General features: G+C 41.3%; 1 protein-coding gene across 4 annotated transcripts in view; it reads left to right on the top strand.

Annotated features, from left to right (window-relative positions):
* Window positions 1-25,770, top strand: part of SETX (senataxin) — a 57,712-nt gene extending 31,942 nt beyond the window's left edge. For 2 of the 4 annotated variants that reach the window (XM_075015038.1, XM_075015037.1), the window contains 14 exons: window positions 2,667-2,896; window positions 3,466-3,633; window positions 4,251-4,407; window positions 5,863-5,964; window positions 6,504-6,619; window positions 9,268-9,339; window positions 10,669-10,818; window positions 12,429-12,536; window positions 13,327-13,514; window positions 15,035-15,127; window positions 16,950-17,114; window positions 17,644-17,742; window positions 19,690-19,777; window positions 21,994-25,770. In XM_075015038.1, the coding sequence (XP_074871139.1) occupies window positions 2,667-2,896; window positions 3,466-3,633; window positions 4,251-4,407; window positions 5,863-5,964; window positions 6,504-6,619; window positions 9,268-9,339; window positions 10,669-10,818; window positions 12,429-12,536; window positions 13,327-13,514; window positions 15,035-15,127; window positions 16,950-17,114; window positions 17,644-17,742; window positions 19,690-19,777; window positions 21,994-22,797 (2,540 nt within the window). In that variant the 3' untranslated portion in view covers window positions 22,798-25,770. Of the gene's footprint in view, window positions 1-2,666; window positions 2,897-3,465; window positions 3,634-4,250; window positions 4,408-5,862; window positions 5,965-6,503; window positions 6,620-9,267; window positions 9,340-10,668; window positions 10,819-12,428; window positions 12,537-13,326; window positions 13,515-15,034; window positions 15,128-16,607; window positions 17,115-17,643; window positions 17,743-19,689; window positions 19,778-21,993 lie in introns of those variants that run through there. The other 2 variants (XM_075015040.1, XM_075015041.1) reach the window with 2 other exon arrangements.
* The last annotated feature ends 1,633 nt before the right edge of the window (window positions 25,771-27,403 follow it).

Below are 27,403 nucleotides of genomic sequence, written 5' to 3'. Positions count from 1 at the left end.
AATAAGAAAACCTCACATAAGTCACTTGAAAGACTAGCAAAATAGTTTATTAGGTGAGCTTTCGTGGGACAGACCCACTTCTTCAGACCATAGCCAGACCAGAACAGACTCAATATTTAAGGCACAGAGAACCAAAAACCTTTTTCGGATTTGTCCTCCTTGCTTACTGTTTTTGGTTCTCTGTGCCTTAAATATTGAGTCTGTTCTGGTCTGGCTATGGTCTGAAGAAGTGGGTCTGTCCCACGAAAACTCACCTAAAAAACTATTTTGCTGGTCTTTAAAGTGCTACTTGACTGCTTTTTGTTTTGATAGTGTATAGACTAGCACGTCTCCCTCTCTGTTACTATAAGTCACTTGATTTGATTTATTGATTAATGCTTAGTAAACACCCATATTGTGTAACATTCTGGTTGTTGTTTATTTCTACTTTTGAGTACAAACATCTCTTCTGAGGCTATTTTCAAGATTCTCCATTCCATTCCAACTCCTGAACTGTCTTGACATCTTTTGGTTAAAAACAAACCAGCAGTCACGTAGCACTTTAAAGACTAACAAAATAATTTATTAGATGATGAGTTTTTGTGAGGCAGACCCGCTCCAGATCTGAAGTGGGTCTGCCCCATGAAAGCTCATCACCTAATAAATTATTTTGTTAGTCTTTAATGTGTTACATGTTAGCCGTGTCTGCACGTGCACGCTACTTCTAAGTAGCGGCACTAACTTCGAAATAGCGCCCGTCACGGCTACACGTGTTGGGCACTATTTCGATGTTAACATCGATGTTAGGCGGCGAGACGTCGAAGCCGCTAACCCCATGAGGGGATGGGAATAGCGCCCTACTTCGAAGTTGAACATCGAAGTAGGGCATGTGTAGCCGATCCGCGTCCCACAACATCGAAATAGTGGGGTCCGCCATGGCGGCCGTCAGCTGAGGGGTTGAGAGACGCTCTCTCTCCAGCCCCTGCGGGGCTTTATGGTCACCGTGTGCAGCAGCCCTTAGCCCAGGGCTTCTGGCTGCTGCTGCTGCAGCTGGGGATCCATGCTGCATGCACAGGGTCTGCAACCAGTTGTTGGCTCTGTGTATCTTGTGTTGTTTAGTGCAACTGTGTCTGGGAGGGGCCCTTTAAGGGAGCGGCTTGCTGTTGAGTCCGCCCTGTGACCCCGTCTGCAGCTGTGCCTGGCAGCCTTATTTCGATGTGTGCTACTTTGGCGTGTAGACGTTCCCTCGCAGCGCCTATTTTGATGTGGTGCTGCGCAACGTCGATGTTGAACGTCGACGTTGCCAGCCCTGGAGGATGTGTAGACGTTATTCATCGAAATAGCCTATTTCGATGTCGCTACATCGAAATAAGCTACTTCGATGTAGGCTTCACGTGTAGACGTAGCCGTTAGGTGTTAAAATTTATTTTGCTTATAAGACAGACTAACACAGCTACCTTGCTGTTAGTATCTTTTGGTTAGTCATTTATGCCATTTTTAGACATATATTTTTTGCATGTCTTGCGGGCGGTACGTTGGTAAAATATCTGACAACAGTTTTCAAAATATGCTAATGGTTACTGTTCACTAAAATTCCACTCTGTAAAATTAGCTTCGTTGTCCTGTGCAACATCGTAGGAGACTTAGTTTCGGGCAAGCCCCAATATCTCCTTGGTTTGTCTAAAGTGTTGTCAAAGCCTTTTACCGGTGCCATCTTTTCCTGTTTTAAAAAATTCATGGAGATGCCATGAATCAAATCTGTACTCAGCAATAGTGGGTGATATAATTAAGTGGTGGTGTCTCTATCTCTTTTGAAACTCTATGGCTACATCTACTCTAGAAGCATCTGTCTACAGAAGTTACTGTCAGAAGCGATGTCCAGACAAAACTTCTGTTGACAGACCCTGTCTACGCATAAAAGTGGGTCAATCTTTTGATCCACTCTGTTGCCAAAAGGGCCTCCCAGAGCATCAACACAGCTTTTTTGTCGGCAGTTTGTCTAGAGAATGCATTTGGTGTATAGACACTCAGTGAGTTTTGTCTACAAAAGCTCAGTTTTGTTTACAAAACTACCTAGAGTAGATATAGTCTAAGGTTTTTATAACCTAGCCTCCCCACTTCTTAAGGTCATGTGTTGCTGCTACCATGACAAAAATAGGGCTCCTTTTATAGTCATCCTACACTGTTTCTTAGCTAGCTGAAAAGTTTTGTTATGTTTATATAGTTATTTCCCACACAGAAGTTGAGTGCCCTTTTAATACTTTTATGGAACTTACAGTTGGGATTAATGGACTGAACATTGATTCAGGTACCTAGTTATAAGACTCTTCAGTATGTTGTGTGGTAACTACAACTGGAGATGTGCTGGTAATGGGTGTATGATATTTGTGTATAAACTTGATTAAAGCCTTCGTATTCTGTTCAACTAAAGAATGACAGTGGGTAAGTATTGTGTGTACCCTTTGGATCCTGTCCTGTAAGATTCTGAGCATCCTAATAATTTCAGCTGGAAGATGTTAAACGTCTCCCAGAATCAAGCTGCCATGCACTAAGATATGTTGGAATGAAGAGTTTCAGGAGTCATTAAATTTGTCTTTGAAAAGAAATGTTACTGTTAAAATTGAAACCTAAATGTGAGAAGAGTAAAATATGTGGTTGGTTTACTCTGATGCCTTTTCTTTTAACAGGGCAAAATGAGCAGCATGTTGTCTGTCACATTTCAGTCCAAACACGAGGCAATTTATCATATTACATAAACCAGCAAGTGAAATGTGTAGTGATAAGCTCTCTAGTGACCACACAACGAAGATTTAAAGGTCTGCTACTGTTGAGCAGGAGTCCTCTGGCTAAAGCCATCATAAATCCAAGTTATATTGACTTCTGTCCCCGGGATTTAAATATAGCTTCCGAGACCACAGTAAGTCTTGTAACTAAGCAGCAAATGTGGTGAGGGATGACAGATGAGCTCTTCATATCTTATTTTACCAATTTTGCTAAATTGTTGTTATAAAAGCAAACCCAGTAGGTGGGTGCTGACTCAATGTATTATTGGGTAGACGATCTGGGTTCTAAGCAGTCTTTGAGTCGCAAACTTCATGCCAGCTTGTTGGAGTTAATGAATTGTATATCTAGATAGGGGGCTGAACATATATATGTTTGGGTGCCTCTCTTTTGAGTTGTAGCACTGTATTCGTATTTGTTTTAATCAAGAAGCATTCCCCATTTGTTGCTTGATGGAGAAATATCTGCTCAGGAGTTGAAGGGGTTGTGATAGACAGGTAAAAACCAAAAGAAGGCATGGAAAACCTAAAATCCTCTCTGTATCCACCTTCAGGTCAGGGATGTGCTGCTCAGAGAGAAAACTCAGTCTCAGAAACCTGTGTTTTCTAGAATTTGTCCAAAGGGAGGGCAAGACAGGAAACAAAGTGAAGACACAGAAGCTTGCATTAATTATTTCAGTTAATACATTGCTTTTTTCCCCCATAGGCTTCCTATATGAAAGACTACAATGCAGATCAGAAAAAGGCTATTGAAACTGCTTATGCTATGGTAAAGGAGCATCCACGGCTTCCCAGAATCTGCCTGATCCATGGACCTCCTGGAACAGGGAAATCAAAAACAATTGTTGGGCTCTTGTACCGTATTCTGACAGAGGTAGGGAAATATGGGTACATATTCTAGCAGGGATTCCACCTTTGCTCACTCATGAGAAGTAATTGATTACATGAATGAAATTTAATTTCTCTCAGTGGATTTATTGTAATAACAACTGGGGAATATAACTCATTCACTTGCATTTTTTTGGTACTGAAGAAGAGGCTGTTAATTTCATTGGATGTTCACTGTGACCTTTGTTTTGAAATACCACATGCATGTAGAGAAACAAACTGTATAAAACTGCTTTCCTAGCTGTTGCTTAGCAAGATAAAAAACCTGAGTTACCTATCCCACTAAAATTAAAAAAACTTAATTTTTGACCACTTGTGTGTTAGAATATGGGAATTTGAAAATCACACTTGTTAATCTTCATGTTAATCCCCTATAGATTAGCCAAATGTATCTCTATTAAATAGATTTAATGACAATAATGTCCATTTTAAGATGAGGTCATTGCTACTGACTGTTGAGTTTGTTTGGTTCCATGAAACTGGTCCCAATAAAGCAGCCTTTCAGATTAGCATATCATGTTTGAGAGGAATTTATTGACTAACTTCTGAAATTAAGAATCTGGAGTAGACTGCTGACTTTGATTCTTGTCCTTTGATCTGCAGAGGGGTGGGAATCAGAATCGAGCTCAAAACTTGAATGCCAAGATCAAGCGAAACCGAGTTTTAGTTTGTGCACCATCCAATGCTGCTGTTGATGAACTCATGAAAAAGATAATCTTGGAATTCAAAGAAAAATGCCAAGACAGAAACAATCCCTTGGGTATGAAAGTTTATTAATACCTATAAAATTGGTAGTAATGGAGTAGATATAGAAACTGTTTAACCAGGATGCAATTCCTTCATCTTTTTCATAAAGCATGTACACATATATTACCATACATATAACAGTAAGATACATTCTCCCCACAGAAGAACATAATCAGTATAACCTCACGCTCTATATTGATTCCTCTCATCTCTCTCTCTAAAATGTGAGGGTATAACTTGATTGTCAGTTACTATATTGGTTTAATTGCAAGCATTTAATAAAACTTTACAGTTTGAAATGACTGTATATGATCCTTTTCCTCCTTATGTATTGAACCACAAATGCACTTCTTTCTCACTATGGCCAGGTCTACACTTACGGAAAAAGTTGACTTAAAATACGCAACTCCAACTATGTGAATAGCATAGCTGGAGTCAGCGTACCTTAAGCCAAATTTCTGTGGCATCCCATAGCAGGAAATCAATGGAAGAAACTCTCCCAGTGACTTCTCTTACTCCTTGCAACTCCATAGAGTACTGGGGTTGGTGGGGGAGCAACAAGTGGTCAATTTAGTGCATCCCAGTAGATCTCTAAATCAACCCCTCTGGACATCAATCTCTGGAGGGCTGATCTCTGGCTGAGCATAGACAAGCCATGCGGCTCAAAGCTTTGTGTGTAAGATTTCCATCTTTATACTGAAACTATTGTAAAATTTCCAACTATTATAAGTTTGAGTTGATAGTAAAGTTCAGAGTAAAATGCTTTTGCAATATATTCTGGCATCATTTCACTTTGTGGTTCTGTTTTTCTCTTGCTGTTTGTGCTTATATTAATTGACATCTAAGTAAGCGGAAGGAATGCTCTTAAATTGGTGGGTTGGTATTAGGAACAATGTTTCTAGCAGGAACTAGGACTTCTAGCGGGGAATATTCCAGTACAAGGACAAAATACTACTGTTGGAATGCTGAGGAGTGGCCATGTTTGTCTGTAGTTTCATAAACATCAAGGCGCCTTAGAGACTAACAAACTGATTTGGTCGTGAGCTTTCATGGGTAAAACCAACTTCCTCAGATAAAAAAAAAAAAGTGGAAAAAATGGAATCCAGGGTTTATATGGCAGAGGGAGGGACAGAAGGTGGGAAGAAAGGGTTGCCTGTTACTAGTTGGAGCAATTGATGTAGCAAATTAAGTAGAATATGTCCCTTTCCTGTGAATATCAAAGGTGGGGAAATTGCTCTTGTAATAAGTTCTGAAGGATTCTTCCATATAGCTAATGTTAATTCCACATTCATGTACCTGCTTCATTTCTGTCTGTGGTCTTATAGCAGATGCGTGAGTGTGTCAGATTATGCCATTTTAAATTTGAAATGTTGTAGATAATGAAGTCTAGAATAATTCAGATAATGAAGTCTAGCATGACTAGCTCCTATCTGGAATCTATAATCTGAAAGTATGGTTTATATTACAGGAAACTGTGGGGATATAAACTTAGTACGTCTGGGTCCAGAAAGGTCAATAAGCTCTGATGTCCTGAGATTCAGCCTGGACAGCCAAGTTAGCCACAGAATGAGTAAGTAAGATGCAAAAAAGACTTCTTTTAATTTCATTTATAAGAATATGGCCTTGAGACTGTTTATCATATGTGCTCAGTTCTGCTGGATGCAAAAAAGTAGCATCAAGAAGGAGTGCATAAGGAACTTGTTTGCTCTAAGGGTCTAAAAGGGGAACGCAGTCAATATAAATTTGGCCTAAAACTTAAATTTTGTATTTAGAAAAAATTACACCACTTTTATAAGGCCAATAGAATTTTCCACAAATAAAAATTGATTATAGTGGAAACATTTCTATTTAAACAAACCCTTCTATAGTAATTGAAATCTAGACACTGTGGCATTTAAGAGGCTGGCTAATAAATAGAAATGATACTGACTTCATTGATTTTTATTGTCCAACGTGAGAAATGCAGGAAGTAAAAGGAATGTAAATAATGACTAGCAAACAGGGTGTCCTTTCGTTCTTAATAATCTAAAGTGGTGCTAGTGGCACAGTTAAAGTTGTCTGTGACATTTACATTTCCCCTTTAATTTTGTGCACATTTTATTTTCATAGACCGTGGACAGCCTGGCCGTGACCAGGATATTCACAAGAAAAAGGAAGCACTGGATCGCCAGTTGGATGTGCTCTCTCGGCAGCGTGCCATGGATAGATGTGAAAAGAGGGGGAAGGTAGTTTGTTTGCTTTGTAGCTGTGTAGATATTTTTGCAAACATCACTTCAGTGGAGGCTCATAACTGAATCCAAAGAGTTCTTTCTAAACCTAATAACCTCATATACCTTTCTCAGTTATGGTTGGAATTAACATTTACCTTCTCATCCCACCAAAGACACGGCAGATGTTGAGCAATAATGTGAGAATAAGCCAGCAACTACTAATCTTCTGCCACAGAGACACTTGTCTCTGTCATTGTTGTGTTGTAATTTTAGGTAAGGTAATATATGGTTCTGGAACTCTGAGTCCATTTGTAGGATCTTTCGTTTACTTTATTATCTGCCAGAGGGAAAAAGCTATTTCTAGCTAACTTTAATTTGGTACTTATATATGGTCATGAATTAATTTTCATGCCTTTTTACTTTTAATACTGGAACCAATAATGTCAAACACTAATGTAGTGGTGAGCATTCAGTTCCATAAGAATGGCCACACAGGGTCAGGGCAAAGATCCATGTAGCCAAGTATCCTGTCTTCTGACAGAGACCAAGGTCAGATGCCCCAGAGGGAGTGAGCAGAACAGGTAGTCACTAAAGTGATCCCTCTCCTGCCATCTATTTCCTGCCTCTGGCAAACAGAGGCTAGGGACACCATCACTATGTATCCTGGCTAATATCCATTGATGGACCTAACTTTCATGAATTTATCTAGTTCTTTTTTGAGCAACCTCCTTTGGCAAGGAGTTCCACAGGCCTACCGTGCATTGTGTGAAGAAAAACTTCCTTTTGTTTGTTTTAAACCTGCTACCCATTAATTTCATTTGGTGACTCATGGTGGTTGTTTTTTTGGTTTTCTTTGTTTGTTTTTTGTTGTTTGTTTGTTTGTTCGTTTGTTTTTGGGGAGGGAACAAGTTAATAACTTCCTTATTCACTTTTTCCACACCAGTCATGGTTTTATCAACCTCTACCATATCCCCCACTTAGTCTCCCTTTTTTCTAAACTGAAAAGTCCCAGTCTTTTTAATCTTTCTTCATATGGCACCTGTTCCAAACTCTGAATCACTTTTGTTGCCCTTTTCTGAACATTCTCCAATGCTAATATATCTGTTTTGAGCTGAGGTGACCACATCTGTATGCAATATGTGGGTCTACTGTGGATTTATACACAAGTAATATGATATTATCTGTCTTATTCTCTATCCCTTTTTTAATGATTCTTAGCATTGTCTTTTGCTTTTTCGACTGCTGCAGCCCATTGAGAAGATGTTGTCAGAACTATCCACAAAGACACCAAGATCTCTCTCTGGAGTGGCTATAGCTAAATTAGTCCCCATCATTTTGTATGTATAATTGGGATTATTTTTTCCAATATGCATTACTTTACATTTATCGTCATTAAAATTGATTTGGCATTTTGTTGCCCAAACAGTTTTGTGAGATGTTTTTGAAGCTCTTCACAGTCTGCTTTGTTCCTAACCATCTTGAGCATTTTAGTATCATCAGCAAATTTTGCCACCTCATGGTTTATCCATTTTTTCAGATCATTTATAAATAGGTTGAATAGGATTGATCTCAGTGCAGATCCTTGGGGGACACCACTAGTTACCTCTCTGCATTCTGAAATTTACGTTGATTCCTACGTTTTGTTTCCTTTCTTTTAATCACTTTTCAGTCAATGAGAGGACCTTCTCTCTTATTCCATGACAACTTATTTTACTTAAGAGCCTTTGGTGAGGGACCTTATCAAAGGCTTTATGGAAATCTAAGTGCATTAGATCTACTGGATTCCCCTGGTCCACATACTTATTGATTGCCTCAAAGAACTCTAGTAGACTAGTAAGGCATGATTTCCCATTACAGAAACCATGTTGACTTTTCCCCAACAAATTACTTTCGTCTATGTGTCTGACAACTTTATTCTTTACTATAGTTTCAGCTAAGTTGCCCAGTACTGATGTAAGACTTACTTATCTGTAAGTGTCAGGATCACCTCTAAAGCCTTTTTAAAATATTGGCATCATATTAGCTATCTTCCACTCCTTAGATACAGAAGCTGGTTTAAAGGATAAATTACAAACCACAGTTAATGGTTTCGCAATTTCACATTTGAGTTCTTTCACAACTCTTTGGCAAATGCCACGTGGTCCCAAATTGTACTGATTCTTTGATTTAGGTGTGACACCAGTTAACTTTCCCAGACTTTAAAAAGAGGTCCATATAAGTTCAAAAGCTTGCTTCTGTCACCAACAGAAGCTAGTCCAATAAAAGATAGTACTTCACCCACCCTGTCTCTTTACATATAAAGCAGACAGACAATACACATTTTTGTGACTTTGTTACATGTCACTTATCAGTCTCCCATCAATTGTTGCTTTAAACACTTGACATGTCTGCAATTGTATTGCATCTAGTTGGCGGTAAATTACAATGCTTACCTTCATGGAGACAAAGAAGCTTGTGCAGGAATCTATCGTACTGTGGAGACAGCTAAGAATTGTCTCTATTTTCCTAAGAAACTGTGGTCCCTGAATACATATACTGTTAGATAATAGAAGTCTGTAAGTTGAACATGTCTTGAATATTGAAAATTTTGAGGACATAGGAGAACAGAGGAAAAGTACGTTGGTAATTACTCTCGATACAAATATGCAGTTCATATTTTTCAGAGTCAAAAGTTAGATGAGGAAATTAGCAGACTTGCAAAGGAGCGGCAACAACTCACTTCTCAACTGAAGAAGGTAAGACTCTTTCCTTGGGGCAGCTCTTTAAAATAGTTAACTTGTATAGATATATCATCTTTGCATTTGTTACAAACTCTTGCTTTCCATATAGCTGGGAGTTTTTAGGGAAAACTAAATACTAAGCTAGTGAAAATCCAGGTTGAGGTTGAACCTCTCTGGTCTGGCGCACACTCGTCTGGCAACATCCGTGATCCATCATGATTTTAGTTATCTGGACGACTGCTTATCACAGGTGTGGCCAAGTTTCCTGTGGTCCCATAAAGTTTGTTTACAGACATCAGTCCTGGCTCTCAGTGTTCTGTGCTGTTATTTAGCTGTAATTAAGCTGTAATTTACCCCCTAAATGTCTTGAAAGAGCCCAGTAAGCAGTGGAAGTGTTGGTAATGCTGCTAGACAATATTGACCACCTGGGGTTTGGCAAATTCTCTCATTCGCTACTGGTCAGGTCCTGGGGTGCAAGATGACAGAGGTTCAACCTGTACGTTCTTTTGGCAGGATTTTGAGGGGAGGAAATCCCACACAAAACCAGATGGGATATATGTTAACATTATAACATTATTAGTTTAGGGTGAATTTAAAATTATAAACAGTTTACTCACTTCAGCATTGTTAGGCACAACAGATTATGGGTTGTGGGGAGAGGGGGCGTCTGTTATACTTTTCCCTCAGGACTCCTACCCTTCACCAGCCTGCTCCTAAACATCTGGTTAATTGTGTCATACACTTAAATGTGTTTAAGCAAGTCAGCACACCAGAACTGGTGGGGTTTTTGGCTTAAGGAGAGTAATGGAGTTGTGAAGAGCACATAAAAGCCTTTACAAGGTAGAATGCATTGTGATGTGGAGCTCTTTTTCAAAAAGCAGAAGAGAGGGCCAAACTACAGACAGCTGTCCAAACAATCATGAAAGTTGGGCCTGGGACAGATACAGGCTATCCATGACCCCCTGTTTTGTCCAAGGGACTCGAGGAATGTGCTGATGGTGAACTAATTCTAATAGAACTGTTGTAAAGTCTGAATTAGGTATATACAAACAGAAGAGTCATTCTCAGTAACATTTATAACCTGTCTGGCCATGTCCTCTAAACTACGTGGAGGTAGTAAAACTTTAGGCAGAAACAAAATACTTATTTCATGTTCAGTTTCTTTTGGAAGGAATGTATGTGCTTCTGAGGGAGCTGGCTTCACTGCAACCCTATGCTTATCTGTTTGACTTGGCCAAACTAGTAGACACTGTTATTACAAAGTTTAAAAAAAATCACAAATGATTAAGAAAAGTTGAAACTGATCTAAGAGACGTATTAAAAATCCTGCCTTTATACTCAAAGGTACGAGGGCGCCCTCAGGAAGTACAGGCTAGCATCATCTTGGAGTCCCATATCATCTGTTGCACGTTGAGCACAAGTGGAGGCTTTCTGTTGGAGTCTGCTTTTCGCCGGCAAGGATTTGACCCTTTCAGCTGTGTTATTGTGGATGAGGTCAGCAAAGCTATGAGTAACTGTAATCATTTTAATATAGTGATATTTGGAAGGGTAGTAAAGCGTGCACACATGCTCTCTTTCTTCCCTGACACATACCCCATCCCTGCAGAGCAGGTGTGGGGAGACATAGCAGGACAGCTTTTCCTGTCTTAAAGAGAAATGTGCATAGCATCCCTTAGTTACTTACCCAGAGCAGTCAGTGCACATGCTGTCTGTATCATGTGCCCAGTCTGTGCCATACCCTCTCTATGCTCCACCGACGGTGCCAGACATACACTCTCCCTGTCTGTCTCACACACACAGTGTGTCAGTCTCTGTCTCTCTCACACGCACACACTCATTCACTCACACATACACCAACACAATCTCTTTTTCTCTCTAGCCCTCAGTCCTGCTGCTTCGACATGGGGCCCTGCCTCTTCATGGGGCCTGAAGCCAGCTTGATGACTGCTCAATTTGTGGAGTGGCCCTCTGCAAAAATTATTGCCCATCCCTGACGTAGGCAGTGTGGCTCCTCCCTTTGCAGGAAATTGTGGGGGGCTTCTAGCGTGCTCACCTCTCTGATGGCTGAAGTGCAGGTGCCCACTCAGGAGGTAGTTACTCCTTGTCTGCACAGGCCCATACGTATATGTGCTTGAGAGTGCACCAGGGCCGCAGGAGCCCATGGCTCATAAGTGATTTAGAGTGTCCAAGTGGTGAGAACCTGGCTGCCCGCATAGCCCAGGAAGCGGATGCTTGTGGTCCTGGAAGCAGCAGGTTGTCCTGGCCAAGCTGGTCTCCCAGACCACAGACATCCACAGAAATACTGTTTCTTAGAAAGGGAGAAATTATGTGGGATGTGAATCTCTGAAAGTGGGCACAGCAAAAAAAAAAAATATATATATATATATATATATATATAGTTTTGGGAACTTTCCCTCTGGATAGGTTATAGATATATCTCTTGTAGGGAGGGTCTACACAGCAAAGTTATTTTGGAATAGCAGCAGCTATTCCAAAATAACATTGCAAGTATCTTCACAATGCAGCTGCTATTTCAGTATAATTTTGAAATGGTGGACAACTTATTTTGAATTTGGCAAAATTCATTCTACAAGGAGTAGCACCTATTCTGAAGTAGATATTTTGGAATGGGGCTGTGTGGACAGGGAATAGGGGCTATTTCAAAGTAAGCTGTAGTGCACCCAAAGATTATGATCTAAAATAGGCTCTATTATGTCTGGATGTTCTATTTCAGACTAGCTGAGAGCTATTTAGATATGCACTTTCTGTGGTGACGTGCTATTTCAAAATAAGCTATTCCAGAAAATCTCTTCTGAAATAACTTATTTTGGAATAATGCTGCTGTGTAGACATAGTCTTAGGGATTGTGCATAGCATCCCTCAGTTACATTCATGCACGGCACGTAATTCGATATAGTTTCTTTTGGTTTTCTTCCTTCAGATTTCCTAAGAAAAACAATTTTCCGCTCCCTTTTTTTAAACTTTGTAAAATGAATGTGTTAGAGTTCAATTGTTTTGGGCACATTACACCAATGTAACACTTACGTTTCCTCTTTTTGCCTTACAACTCCCACTTCATTTATTCCTGCTTGTGTATGTGAAAGGCGGGGCAGTCATGTGAGGTTGAAACTCTAATTCCACTGACTCATCGGTGTAGTAAACTTGTCCTTGTTGGGGATCCCAAGCAGCTCCCTCCTACTGTAATATCCATGGTAAGCAGATTGTATTTGTATCTTTGGTAATGCAGTAGTATAATGGAAAGAATAAAAGGACAATAACATCTAGTATTACAGGCTGTGCAGAAGTGTGTCATCAAGAACTGGGTGGGATAATTTGGACACACAACTATGGGAGGGGAAGAAGACAGTCCAGTGGTCAGAGACCTAGCTTGGGACTCAGGGAATCAGGTTCAATGCCCTGCTGTGTCATAGACTTCTTTTGTGGTATTGGTCACGTAAATTTCTTAGGGTATGTCTGAACTGTAGCTGGGAGTGAGCCTCAGCACAGATAGACAGATTCACCCTATTGGGGCTCAAGCTAGCTATTGGAAAGCAGGAGTGTGATGCTGGGGATGGAGCTTGGACTCTGAATTCCTATCTGTGCCATCTAAGAAATTAAGGACATTAAATGTAATTCATAAAGCACATAGCTTTCTTTACACCTGCATGTTAGAAACTTATTAAATAGATTAATAGAAAATAGAACCTCATTTTTTTTCAAAAGCTCCCCTAATTATAGAGCTTCTGGCCTGGGAGAAACTCCAATTAATGCCAGTAAAATTCCACTGAAATGAAGTTGCAGACTTACTGACAGATACAAACAGTGAAAACTAAACTACAGATAGCTGTATTGCTCTTTCAATCTCAATGTCTTGTTGGTGAGTTAGAGGTGTGAAAACAAATATGAAAAGCTGCAAGTTTAAGCCCGTGTGGGGCTGATTGTTTTGAAGTTTAAGATGCACCTGATTCTGCACAAGTCAATCCTGTGTCTTCCGTCTGGCAGAAAGCTCAAGAGTATGGCTATGATCAGTCTATGATGGCTCGTTTGCACAAACACCTGGAGGAACAGGTGCAGCAGAATGTTATAGGGAAGCTGCCAGTTGTACAGCTGACTGTACAGTATAGAATGCATCCTGACATCTGTCTCTTCCCATCCAATTACATTTATGGCGGGACTTTAAAGACAGACAGGTGGGTCACATTCTGTTCTCTTTGTTAATAAGGGGTATTCCTGCAAAAACTAAACAGCTCTTTATTTCCCCATGTATCAATTAAAATACTCTGTTGCCCTTAGGGTTTCTTTCTGAAAGAGGGAAACAGATGTTTGCATAACTGGCATGAAAACACGCACATTTCTTCCAGCTGTTGTCTTGGGCATGTGCATTAACTAAACTGTAATCTCAAAAACTGGGCTAATTCCAGGCCCAGCCCTGCTGCTACCACCCAGGACCCCACCACTTCTGAGAGCTGGTGCCAGCCTGTGGAGACAATCAAAATATGTGGAGTGGCCACCTGCAAAAATTATTGCCCATCTCTGATTTTAGGGAGTGTGGCCCCTCCCTTTTCAGGCGATTGAGGTGGTCTTCTAGTCTGCTCACCTCTTTGGAGGCTGAAGTACAGGTGCCCCCTGCCTGCCTGCACATTTATGTACTTGGGAGTGTATCAGGGCCACAGCAGTCTGTGTCACCAGGCTCTGCACCCCCATCTGCGGTCAGAGCTGACTCTCATTCAGCAGGAAGAACCAAAGGTGTTTTAGGAGTCAGGAAGACAGTGTAGAAGAGACTTGTCAGCACAGAAACAAGAAGCAGTCAGTACAGTCCATCTTGAGCTGGGGCTCAGGTGGGTCCCCGAGCCAGGACCCTGGCCCTTCTTTCGCTCTCTCAAATCAGTCAAGACCCTCGACTCAACTGCTCAGTTCCCCTTCAAACCAGCCAAGCCCCTCCTTATCGGGAAGAAAGGTGTCACCTGATTGCCTAGGTTACAAATGGCACGAAGGCCCATTGCATACATGTGAGAAGTCATCATACTGAAGCTCCCATTACCAACCAAGCATTGATGCTGTGCCAAGGGAAATGGAGGGCACTACAGGATATTAAAAAACATTCAGCCTAACCAGGGGAATAAAATCTTCACACACTCCACTTCGCACCATCTCTTCCCACTTTGAGACACTTAGCCAATGACCTGGAAAGTTCTGACCCTCTCCGTGTGATAAGGCATAGGCTATAACGTTGGTGCTCCATTTAACCGGGACCACCTCCATGCCTACAGGAGCAGACTCCACCTCCAGTTTAGTATTGGCCCCTTTCATTGGCCAGGTCAGGGGTGAGTGTTAAGTGTACACAGTGAAGCACAAACCAAACAGGTATGGCTGCAGTTTTTTATGGACCCAGACCATGACTAGGCATCCCTTCTCTATGGCTGCGTAGTTCTGCTCCATGGGACTGGAGCTGACACCTTTCTGGAATCTATTCCCCCCGCTTTCCAGCTAACATCTATCCAGCAGACAGAGATCAGAGAGGAACTGCATTTATGCTTTATAACCAAGAGCTCAGTTTCATGCCTTGGTATACAAGGATAGCGTAAGGAGGTACAGGATCACAAAGAGAAGCTGAAAGCCTCTCGCAGTTTTTAACCCATAGTAATTAAGTTATGTATGAAATCTCAGAACTCTTTATGGTTGCAGTGGTGATAATTACAGTTATTTACAGAGAAACAGAAGAGAGCAGATGTTCTTCAGATTGGCTCTTCCAGCCATACCTAGTCTTTGACGTAGCAGATGGCCATGAGAAACGGGATAATGAGTAAGTTCTCCATTCTCCTCTACATCAAAGTCTAAGTCTGCTGTATAATTAACTGCAGAATGATTTTTCACTTGTGGAACATAGCCAGTGGGGTTGACAGCCACTGTGGGCCCAAGACAAGGTGGGGGAGGGCTCCATGCCCCTGGAATGGGCAGAACCTTGGGTGGAAGAGGTGGGGCTGAGAACAGGGAGTCCTCAACACCGTCTGGACTGCAGCATTGGCTCCCCCATCAGCCACATCGAGCATGCGCCAGCAGCAATTCAAAGGGTCCGTATAGTCCAGGATTTCCAGGCCCCCGTGCTTTTGCGCCTCCCCACATCAGTGGGCCTCAGCATAGTCTGAACACTCTGAACTAAAGAGCTGATGTTGACATTCAACAGTGGGGAAGATATAGTTATTCAGGGCACAAATCTGGTATTTGATATAAAAATGTGAGGGGGTAGCTGTGTTAGTTTGTACCTGCAAAAACGAGTCCTGTGGCACCTTATTAGACTAACAGATTTTTGGAGCATAAGCTTTCATGGGCAAAGGCCCACTTCATCAGATGCATATAGTGGAGAGTCAGTCCAGAGGCAGGTCTAAATATATATTCAAAATATATATGTTAAAAGAGAATCCCAATCCCCTTTGTTTAAAGTCCTGCTGTCTTCTCAACAAAATGCACGTGGCACTGACTGTTTGGACTTAACTCTGCTTTGTCTTGCTCCTCATGCTTTCTTCACTGCAGTGTTCAGACTGGTATTGCAACTGTTCTGTATCATCAGTGAATAAACTCTGACCAGGTAGATGAGGTTCCAAAAAGGAGTTCAGGAGAGCTGGCAGTTTCTTAGGGGAAGAGTTATGAAGACACAACTACCAGCTATCTCAATGTGAAGGAAAGATATGAACAATAATAGGGCTTCATCTGACATGAATATGAATGTGGAATCTTGACAGGACGGGGAACTGGCCTGAATTCGACAAGATGAAATTCAGTAAATACAAGTGGAAAGTGCTTCACCTAGAAAGGAAAAAATCAAATGCGTGACTTCAAAATGGGGAGTAATTGACTTAGGTGGTAGGACTTCTGAAAAGCATCTGAGAGCTATAATAGATCAACAGTTGAATGAGATGCAGCAGTGTGGCACAGCTGCGAAAAAGGACTAATATCATTCTAGGATGTATTACCAGGAGTGCTCTATGGAAGGCGTAGGGTGAATGGTCCTGTTCTGCTTGACACTGCTGTGGCCTCAGTTGGGGGCCTTCAATTCTGGGCTTTTCATGTTAGGAAGGATTTAACCAATTTGGAGAGAATATAGAGCAGCGAATCTAAAATAAAAAAGGGTTTGGAAGAACTGACTTAGGAGGAAAGATTACAGAAACCGGGTGTGTTTAGTGTTGAGAAGAAGGTAGCTGGGGGGGAATGTGATAAATCTTTCAGATATGTTAAGCGCTGTCATAAAGAGGATGGTGATCAATTGTTTTATATGTCTCCTGAAGGTAGGACAAGAACAAGCTAAGACAAGCTTGGACAAGTTTTTCTCCCTACTGAATTCTAAGATTATGCTTCCACAAGACACACACTTCCCCTGCCCATAACTTCCCAGACATTTACGCTCACATGGGACCAAAAGCAGCCTTTCACAGGAGATGTTCCCCAACGATGTATGTCAGTCCTGTCTTGGTTGCTTGTAAGTGCTTTGCAGGATCATGCATCCAGAGGTGTCAAATGGAAAAAAGCATGAAGAGGCACAGTAAATCAGAGCATGTCCGTAAAGAATTGAAAGGTAGCTAACAATAAGTAAGTGGTTCTTAATTTTTATTCTTCTTTGTCTTGTTCAGTTCTTTTGCTAATCCCCAGGAGGTGAAGCTTGTGATGGAAATAATGAAATTGATTAAAGAAAAAAAGAACGATATTGGTTTTCGTCACATAGGAATAATAACCCCTTACAGTGCACAGAAAAAGATGATTCAACAAGAACTGGACCGAGAGTTTGGAAAGAACAGGTAAAATTACACTACAGGTTTTAATTTGGGACTAAATCCTCTGGATGGAGTCCTTTCACTGTTTTCTCCAAGTGTTGCAGTAAGGTAAAAACTTTGTGCTAAGAAAAGATATTAACAACTGGCCGCAAATGGTTAAGCTATTACCAGGCACAAGCATCATTCGAAGTTTATCTCTTACTAGCTGCAGTGAGGTCCTTGGTACCATTCTCTAGTGTGTACCTCTTTATGTGCTCTGATTTATACAACTGTTCAGAATAAAGCTGATTAAAGAACACACTTCAAATGATTCCTGAACTACAGTGAACCTGAAAGTGTTCTGGCATAATCTTTGCATCTGAAAAAAGCAAGCCAATGTTTTCTGAAGGAAGGGTAATGCACTATATTCTTTCTTTCTTTCTTTCTTTTTGTTAGAAACATTAATTTACGGCATGGATTATTTTAACACATTAACCTTTGTTTATTGAAATAAGAACTTGATTAGAAACCAAACATGAAAATTTAAACAGTTTACAATTCCTCTCTCTCCTAGAGTGGGGGAAGTGGACACAGTTGATGGGTTCCAGGGTCGACAGAAAGACTGCATTATAGTGACATGTGTACGAGCGAACAGCACACAAGGGTCAATTGGGTATGTCCTGCCCTTTTTTTTTTTTTTTAAGGTGGGGGCAGAGAACTTGGTGACTTGACATCTCACATCCGATGATACCCTAGAGAGACTTTATTCTTTGACTTGTCTCTCTCTGCTGAACAATGTCATTAAGAGAATACAAGGAAGATGGTATCTAAGTCTGGAGTATTTCTTCCCTATTGGTCAAATTAAGCATCCTAGTGCTCAGTTCAACCCTACCCCACCACACTGATCTCCTAAAAGTGGTCTGGACAGACGGTGTCATAGAAATACATAACTCTTTATGTAATTATCTTCTTCATTGGAATTCCAAGTACTTCACAATCTTAAATGTATTTATCATTTCGTTATCTTTCTGAGGTGGGTTAGGATTATCCTCGTACAGAAGGAAACTGAAGCACAGTGAGGCTAAGTGATTTGTTCAGGATCATACAGACAGTCTGTAATGAGCAGGGAATTAAATCTGAATCTTCAAATGCAAACTATTGTAACAATCTGAACTGAGCCCATGTGAACTTGCATGTGTCATTTGGTTTGCCATTCTAATTGTCTGCTTAACTTGGCTAAAGGTGATACTTGGGTAACTGATGGCTTTGTGTCTTTCTTCGTGCTGTTAGCACTGCTAATTGTTCGTTTCTGCCCACTAAGTTGCCTTAAGATGGATAAAAATATGTAAATTGCTTCCCTGATGTTAGTTTTCCCCATAAGCTATTGCTAGTGGGCTAAATGGATCGTATGTAGTCATGGAGGTAGTCTGCACAAGCATGAATGGGAGAGAAAGATGGGCCGTTCCCCATTGAAATCTGGGTCTAAGCAATGTATATGTTTTAGAATCCCTAATCCAGGTAACTATTGACAATGGATGCTAGATGTAATTCTGGCTCTGTTATTGGCTTTCAAGACACCCCTCTTTCCTTCACATTGCCCCTTTGTAAAGGTTTTGAGCTCATTCAGCTGGTGAGGCTTTATTTGTACCTTGCTTTGGCAACAAGATGCTCTTAAGTTCTAACAGCTTGTCTACATAAACAGTTAGCCCACTCTACAACCACAGTGGTTGGCTGCAGTTTGTCTATCCATGGGGATGCTGCTGAAATACATTAACAGTTCATTAAGCTGCTTTGATCTAGCCCTCTTTGAAACCAAAGCACTCTAACAAACTTTAAACATGCATCAGCAGTGGTGCACCTGGACAGACTACAGAAGACTGTTGTGGGATAGATTCACCTGCTCCCTCTTTGCTGTTGTCTAAGTGTTCATGTAGACAAGTCCTAAGTGTTAAATCACTTCAAAGCAGGGTCCAGCCATGTTGACAGAGTACTATGGAAAATTTGCACCCTGGCTGTCTGTGCTGTAGTTTTTGTAGTGAGCAGAGGGCTTGGATCTCAAGATAACAGCTGAAATTTCCAATGTGAAAACTTTTTTTTTTGTCAAGGAACAAAAATACCTGACAGGAAACAAAACACCATGAGACAAAAGAAAAATGATGTGAACAATGTGTGTCTCCTTTGCAGGTCACCTTAAAATAAATAAATAATTCAGGCATGGTGTTAAAATATTAAATAGAACATTTTCACATTAATCATTCCAAATATTAACAATCTATTTCAGTTGAAGTGGTGAAGGGAGTAGGAAGACTAGAGATTTGTTTTATGCTGAAAGGAGCATTAGTGACTACCTGGGGCACTGGAGGCCTTATTGAAAAGGGAAGAACCAGAAGTGAAAGCTGGGGGAACTAGATAGCTTTTACACAGGTTCTCATAGAAGATGGCAAAGGTTCTTTGTTCAGCAGAGGGTTGGCTGCTGTGTTGGGAACAGGGGATGGAGGAAAAGCCACCTTCTTTGTAGCTAGCATTTGTTTTTTTTATCATTTCTTAAAAATAAGACCTAAGGTTCAGTTAAATGTGTTAGAGGAAATAGAACAACAACTTAATTTGTTTCATTATTTAGGTTTCTGGCAAGTCTTCAGCGTCTGAATGTTACAATTACTCGAGCCAGGTTCAGCCTCTTCATCCTTGGAAGGCTGAAGACGCTCATGGTAAGTGCAGTGTTGTATTCTGGTGAATCTCTTCCTTTTCTTCCTCTTACTTCAGCTCAGGAATGAGAAAGTGAAAGCCATTCTCAGCCCATCCTTGTTGTGAAAGAGGAGTCTGTGTTGGAATAGAGTGGCTCAGTTAAAGCAATCCAATGGTCTGGCTCTGTTAGGCAGGATCAGTTGTCCTTACGTAATACACTGCCACAGAAGGCTTTATGAAGGGAGATCTGGACCCATTGTTTCAAACCAGGCAGATGTTACTCTCTAAAAAGACATGCAATAAAATTTAATGTTAAAAAAATACTGAAAATATATTGGGGCGGGGGGGAAATCTTACAAGAGCTAGCTCTTGCAAGCTCCATAGCCTAAGTGTCAGATCCTCTTCTTCCTTTCCTCCCAAGCCAAAAATATAAAACGAGCAAAGCTTCCTTCATCAATCCTACTGACTGCTTCAGTCAGGGAGAAGAACAGAGGACCCACCCAGCCTGAAATACACTCCAGATCTGAACCTTTCCTTTGTTAGCAGAACTGCACAATATCTCCTGACAAAACCCTCCTAGACCTTGGGATGAGTTGATTTCTCACACCATAGCTGAAAGTGCAAATTAAGATTAGAAGGGAGCTACATTACAGTAAACCCCAATTTATGCATAGGTTGCTTGCCCAAGCAACCACACATAAGTCAAAATTTGTGTAAGTCAGGACAGGTCCGCCATCCTGGCTGCACCTGGCTCCCTTCTCCCATGAGCAGCAGGGAGCCCCGAGCCAGGCACAGCAAGTCTGGTCTGTTTACCTCCAGCTGCCTGCCACTTTACTGGAGCCAGGAAACTGACTAGTGCAACAGTGCTGGTCGGTTTCCCAGTTCCTGCAAGTGGCAGGGAGCAGGAAACTGACTGGTGCTTCTGCACCAGGCTCCTAGCTCCCTGCCACTCACTGGAGCCTAACAATGGACCAGTGCAGCAGCACTGGTCAGTTTCCTGGCTCCTGCAAGTGGCTGGGGTGTGAATTGGCATGCTGGCATGGCTGCTTCTCAGCTGAGGAAACCAGGGGGTGGACCAACACGGTGGCACGGCTGCTCCTCAGCTTCCCCCAGCTGGGGGAGCAGGGGGGCGGGGGGCAGACCAGCACGGAGCACGCTGCACCACCTGGCCACTTCCATTTGCTGATATCAACTCACATTAATGCATAAGTTGAAATTGCATAAATGGAGGTTTTATTGTAGTTCTAGACACTGGCTTATTGATGTTGTCTCATTCACCCTTTTGCTTACAGAATTTGCTAGATCCAAGGTATGATGGTGTAAAGTAAGGAGGAAGTTATTGGCTTACTCCACTAAAATCAGGCGTGCTGCAGTGGGCCAGTTTTGAAATTACTAGTGAGCATCGTAATAAGAATCGGGATTGCTGGGACAGTTTAGGTACTGGAGCTAGCATTTCTCTCCTGTAATGTTTTATGACTCTGGATGTGCATGACTCATTCAGCAGAGAATCAGAAAATGGCCCTGTTCTCATGATATCCTTGTCCTTACATGTGGTGGTTTTGTTTCTAATAAGGTCAGCCTAACAAACCATTGGAAGCTAAAATGCCTTTTTGAGATTTTTGAAGTAACACTTTCAACTTTTAAAAAAAAAATCACACTTTTGTCTGAATTTTTACTTACACATTTCAAGCAATGCTGAAGACGACAAATGAAAAAGATAGACTCTTTTTCCTGTTATTTTAGTTTGTTTATGCACAAAATGCCTTCAAATGCACAGATAGTGTCACAGTTTTCCCAGGATAGTCAGTCTTCTCTGAGTGAGTCTTTTATGCAGAAACTGTGGACAAATGTGTTTAAAAAAACCTCCAGTTTGAATGCTACTGCCTTAAATATTCAAAACCCTATTGTTACAGTATGTTGCGCCACTAGGGGGCAGTCGCACCATGTTCTTGCATTGTACTTGAACAACACGGGAGGACTGCTGTCCTGACAGTCCTAGTTACAGGAGTTTTCATTTTGATTGAGTTTGTACCGTGGTGGCTAAAAGCAGTGCTATAGCAGTGGATGCTTTATTACTTTTTAATAAAGTTTTTACTAAAAATCCTTTCTTTCTAGAGCCAGGTGTAAACACAGATCCTATGAGGGCTGCCGGGAGCGAGGTGGTAAAAATGGAACCACATGTGTCCTGAGACTCCTGTGTATGCATATTCCTGTTTGCTAACTATTTTTCTTCTTCAAGGAAAATAAAGACTGGAATGAGCTAATACAGGATGCTCAGAGAAGAGGTGCTATCATCAAGACTTGTCACAAAAACTACAAAAAGGATGCTGTTAAAATTGTGAAGCTCAGACCAGCATTACAGCGGGCAGTCTCCTATCCTCCTGCGATTGTACTGTCAGGGAAAGCTACTCGAATGCGGACTTGTTTGGGTAGTGAGGGGCAGAGTGAGGTCACCAACAGAAAAAGCAGCAATGACTCTAGAAAACTCTGTGCCAATGCTGGTCCATCAGCACAAGGTAGTGGAGTAGTCCGACAGCTGCCAGAGTCTCAAGCTTTGAGTTCCACAGGAGTCACTATTCCCACACCGGCGCAGCCTGTAGCTCAAGAGAGACCGCGGGATCCAAGATTGGCTAGGAGGGCAGAAGCAACAGAGAAGGAGCATGCCTCCAAGACTAGCAGTCCATCAGCCCGGAACAATCCAGGTGTGACATCATCATGGGGCTCTGATGTACCTTCAGCCCACCAGGGGCAGATCAGCACTGTGCAGCCGAGTGTCTCCAAGGCAGAAGATTCCAACAAGCCCAATCAAACTGTAAGAAAGACAGATATGCCTTTCGCTGCTTCCCACACAGGCAGGCAGGACCATGACTGGAGAGTCTCTGTCGCTTCAAAAGAGGCAAGACTTGTCAGTGAAGAAGAACAGAGAGGTAAGCATCAGTGGAGCAAAGACAAGGACTATCGGATCCCTGCAATTAGGAGAGCATTGGGACAACCCCCAGAGAACAAAGATTTGAGGGAGGCCAAGAGGAAGAAGGTTTCCTAGTAGCTGAAATTTTTCTCGGATCAGCTTCAGTTTTCAGCCCTGCTCCCACTGCGTAAGCCACTCCAAAACCTATCCCTGATTCCTTAAAAATATGGATCGTATTAAAAACAAAGTATTTAGTTCACCGGGAACTCCTTTATATTGCTATTTTTGTACTAGCAGATCCAATTGTTTCCATCCCATCACTGACTGAGCGAATTCATACCTGAAAGACTATGTCCCCAGAGCTTTTGAACTGAAAAGTTATGTAATTGCATCACATTAATGGCAGTAAGTTTGAACTTTATAAACCTAGGAAGCGAAGTGCTGTAAATGTTGAATAGATGTATATTTGTATAGCATACAAAATTATTTTAAGATTTAATTCAGCAAGCGTATTGCTGCTTGTTTCCATTTCCAAAAGCTAATTTCAAAGTGGAGCAGATTTTTTTTATTTAAAAACAAAAACAAAAAAAAAAGTGAAAGAAACCCTCAGCACAGATTTTTTTGGGAAGTTTATTTCTTCAATAGCAAATGTAACATTTTGAAAAGGCTGAGTGTGTGGTAACAGGTCAGAGGGCTTTTGATTCTTTCTGAAATTCCACTATTGTCTCATGGAAGGTGAGGGGCATAAGGGAATGCTCAACAGAGAGAATTCTGCTTGTGTTCTGTGTGTACGTGTGTGTCTGTGTGTGTTTTTATTCCACTTCCTCATTTTTACAGGAACAAAATCTTCTCAGTTTGTGCAGATGTGCCTTGAATTTTACTTTTGCTCCTTATTCCTCATCTGTTGTCCTTAGCCCTTTGCCCATGACATCAGTTTATCACAGTTTGTCTACACCATTGGTACTAACTCAAGTTCCTGAGCTCCCACTGAACTCGAGAGCAGTTAAGGACAGTTGGATCATGTGAACCCAGTTAGGACTCTGGGCTCCAAATGAGGAATAAGCAGCGGAAGGTTTATGAAATTGTAATCAAAGATCCAGCCAATGCTTAATAATAATGGTATTTGGCTTGTACAGTACAGAGCACTTTGAGATCCACCAAGATGAAAAGGGCTACCTATGTAAGAGCGGAGTATGATTATTACTATTACTGGATTCTGTTTATTCTGTAGATGTGAATGACTACACCTGCAATAATTTTTAAAAAATAAGCCCTGCTCCCATGTATGTTTTCATAAAAGAACAAAAAGAAATTTGCAAATAGTTGTTCCTAAATAGAATGTGTTCATGTTAAGAAATCAGCTGTTCTTTCAGGAATATGGTGAATGCTGACGTATATAAAGAAAGTAAATAATATTTGTTAGGCATACGTTCTCTTCGCACAGAGACAGTACAGAGCTCCTATTTTGGTTGAGTGTGTTTATTTAGCACTTTCACAATCTGTCGCTGGCAAGAGCCGGCAGTAATGTGGGTAAGGTGCACGTATTTTCTGTGGATCTTTGGCAATAATGCAGCTTATTTTCAACTTGGAAGCACACCTTCCTTTGGTGGTGGTAGTCTGACGTGAGGAAAGATTACCATGGTACACCAAATCATTTTGTGTTGTGGACAGATGATCTCTCAGAACTAGGAGGAAGCCATCAAACTTGCTTTTATACGTGAACTCTTGTAACATTGAACCCAGCTTTCTTAAGATGCAAAATGAAGACTGACAGTATATGTAAATAAGCTCTGCAAAACTGCCACGGGCTAAACACTTGTGCTAATGGTTGTGTTTTAGTCTCCCTCCCAATACTTTCCTTGCAGTTGCCTTCTTCCTTTCATTCAGACAAACAGATGCATTGTTGGAGATGTCACAGCACAATATAGAGATGACATTACTTTAAAAATAATAAGACAGGAGCATGCACAGTAAACTGTAAATTATCTGATACGAATTCACCTATCCAAGCGAGTGGCTGTGCTTTACGAGTGACGGTCAAGCGATAGATACATTGGAAGGCTGTATCTACATGGCACAGTTCATAACCTGCTGTTATCTATTAAAGTGATGGTAAAAATAATACAAGGGTTAAATTCTGTGCCTAGGCAGGCACATGAAAGGAAGCCAATAACTCCTATTGGCACAAATTTTGAGGGCAGAATTTAATGCCATAGGGTTGCTTAACGTTTATACTACTTTGGTTGTGTATGCTCTAACATGAGCTTGCAGGAAGTAGAGCTGTTGGAATGAGCTACTGGTCATATGTTACTGATCTCCACATAACTCTCAATTGAGTTTCATGCCCTACATCTAGGCTACATAGGAACTCCTTGAAATACTGTCTCCCTTATAAACCTTGTGCCTCTGCTTCCCACCACAGTATCCATTTGCCTGCTGTGTCAGTGCAGGGTGGTGTGAAAGAGCAGGGCTAGCTCACATTCTGCTGTGCTTCCTATAGCTAGGGAAATCATGCCATCTATACTCATGTAAATAAACTGAAGACAGTCTATATCAGGGAATGCTTTTCTAACAATTGCCTGTATACATCTTTGTGAGGCAAATCTTAAAGCTCGTCCAGTCTCCTTTTTGTCCAGTCAACTGCAGGTTCCTGAATGTAAGGTTTGTCCTGATATCTAGACTGGTCAGGTACTAGAAGGAATGTTGTTCTGATGTCTTACCTTGCCTTTATGGCATCATATCACCCCTGCTTGGTATATTTTATATCACCTGTATGCGTAAAGGGAGAAATGACAAGCTGTGCCATTTTTGGTACATAAGTGGCTTGTGCCAACTTATGTGTATCCAATAAATTTTGTATCACACACTCTTGCTTATTGTAGTTGTATAACTTATCAGTAAACCCTGTTTGATACAGAGTGGTATTGCAGTCTGTTTTCTCCCTCCATTGATAGAAGGTTTAATTGCCATTGGAGAAGTTTGTGGTGTAACACTTGCTTTGTATCTGTCACTGTTCTGTCCATCTTTTCTCTGCACTAGCTCATTCCTACCACATCAGTCTGTTAATGCTGTACTTTGTTTTTTAATAAAAATATTTGGGTTGAATTAGACCTTTGTTAAACATGTTTCTCTTTATGCATAGCCCAGAATTGGATCCTTTTAGTAAGTATGAGTTAATGTGGAACAGATTCATAATTTTTAAATTGGCATTTTTCTTCCGGCTATGTGCATAACACTTAGCAAGCAGCCAAACTGTGATCCAAGGTATATTGATCACCTAGATAGTTTAGATTAAATGTTACAAAAATAAAACAAATGTCAAAATACACACTGACATGGTACAATTCTAATGTATATTCACCTCAACTCTTTCATTTGCCTATGAATCATATACACCCATTCCTCGCTATACGAGCACTATTGGTTCCCACTTTTCTGCTCATAGGTGAAAACTCGTAAAAGGGATGCTAAATTCTCATTAAAATACACGTGAAAGTCTCTGATTGGCGAAGGAGTGGCAGCATGTGGTGCTGCTTTTGAAAGGTAAGAGAATCTTGGGTTTCATGCGGGGAGGGGTTTAAAGGTGGGGGGGGCAGTTTGGGGCCATGAGTAGGAGGGAGAGTTAAAATCTGGTGGGCGGGTAGGATCTGTGAGGCAGGTGAGGGGGTTAAGGCTGCCATGGGCTGTGGCCGCAGGGGCTGGTCTGTGGGGCCAGCAGGGGGCTTAAGGCTGCCCGGGCCAGTCTGCGGGCCAACGGGGGGTCAGGATGCCACGGGGCAGGTGAGGGGTCGTGGTCAGAGTATGGCAGGTTGGAGCCACCAGGAGTAGGGCAAAGCTCGTAATAGCAGGGGGAGTTCACTCATCTAGTGAACTAAGGTAAGTATATGTGTCCCTCATTTAAGCAAGTACTCATAAGTAAAGTACTCATTTAATGAGGGGTGAGTGTAATCACCTTTTTAGTAGACGCTAATTAACATTACATGCAATCTACATTATGCTGTCATTTTGTTTCCTCCTCCTCTGAATGATTTGGCCAGTCCCTAAATTACAGATGTAGTCTCGTACTATTTTCTCATGTTTTCATGTTTCAGAATTAATAAATGACAGAATAACCATTGGAAGATGCACCCTTTCCATGTCTGTTGCCTAGAGGTATCATTAATGGACCTATGGAAGACTTGACTACATGTATTTTAATGTAAAACAGCTTAATTTGGCCTTTGGACCCAAATATATTTGAAGGAGGAACACTTAAATATTTGTAATTCTTTGTCTTCTGTTTTTTCCAGACCATTGGCTTAATTTTGAATGCTGTAGCAACTGCTTAGTGGTGCTTCTTGTGATTTGATATCTCAGAATAATAGACTGTGAACCCCTTGTTCTTGTAAATGCTGAAACAGGATAGGCAGCCTTCTAGTGAAGATGGAACAGAACCGCACTTAATCGAGAATCAGACGCTGTTAAAGTGGTACCCAAACATTGCTTAAAATGAATGTTTTCCTTTGGAAAAAACCTCTGCAGTTATACCAGGGATGTTAAAACAGTTAACTATTAAGCATACTGTTAAACCTGAGGCTTACTGGTATGCTTCACAGTTAACTATTTAACCAGCCCCTTCTGGTGATCTGGCCGTGCTGTGCTGAGGCAGCCTCAGCTGCTGAAGGGCCAGCAGGCCAGTCAGTGGGACCCCATGGCTGTGGCAGGACTGGAGGTGGAGCCCAATGGCTGCCATAGGGCTGAG

Source organism: Carettochelys insculpta, chromosome 21 (assembly GCF_033958435.1).
Source record: "Carettochelys insculpta isolate YL-2023 chromosome 21, ASM3395843v1, whole genome shotgun sequence".
Lineage (NCBI taxonomy): Eukaryota > Metazoa > Chordata > Testudines > Carettochelyidae > Carettochelys > Carettochelys insculpta.
Note: the sequence above shows the minus strand (reverse complement) of the source record. Positions and strands in the feature narration are given on the sequence as shown.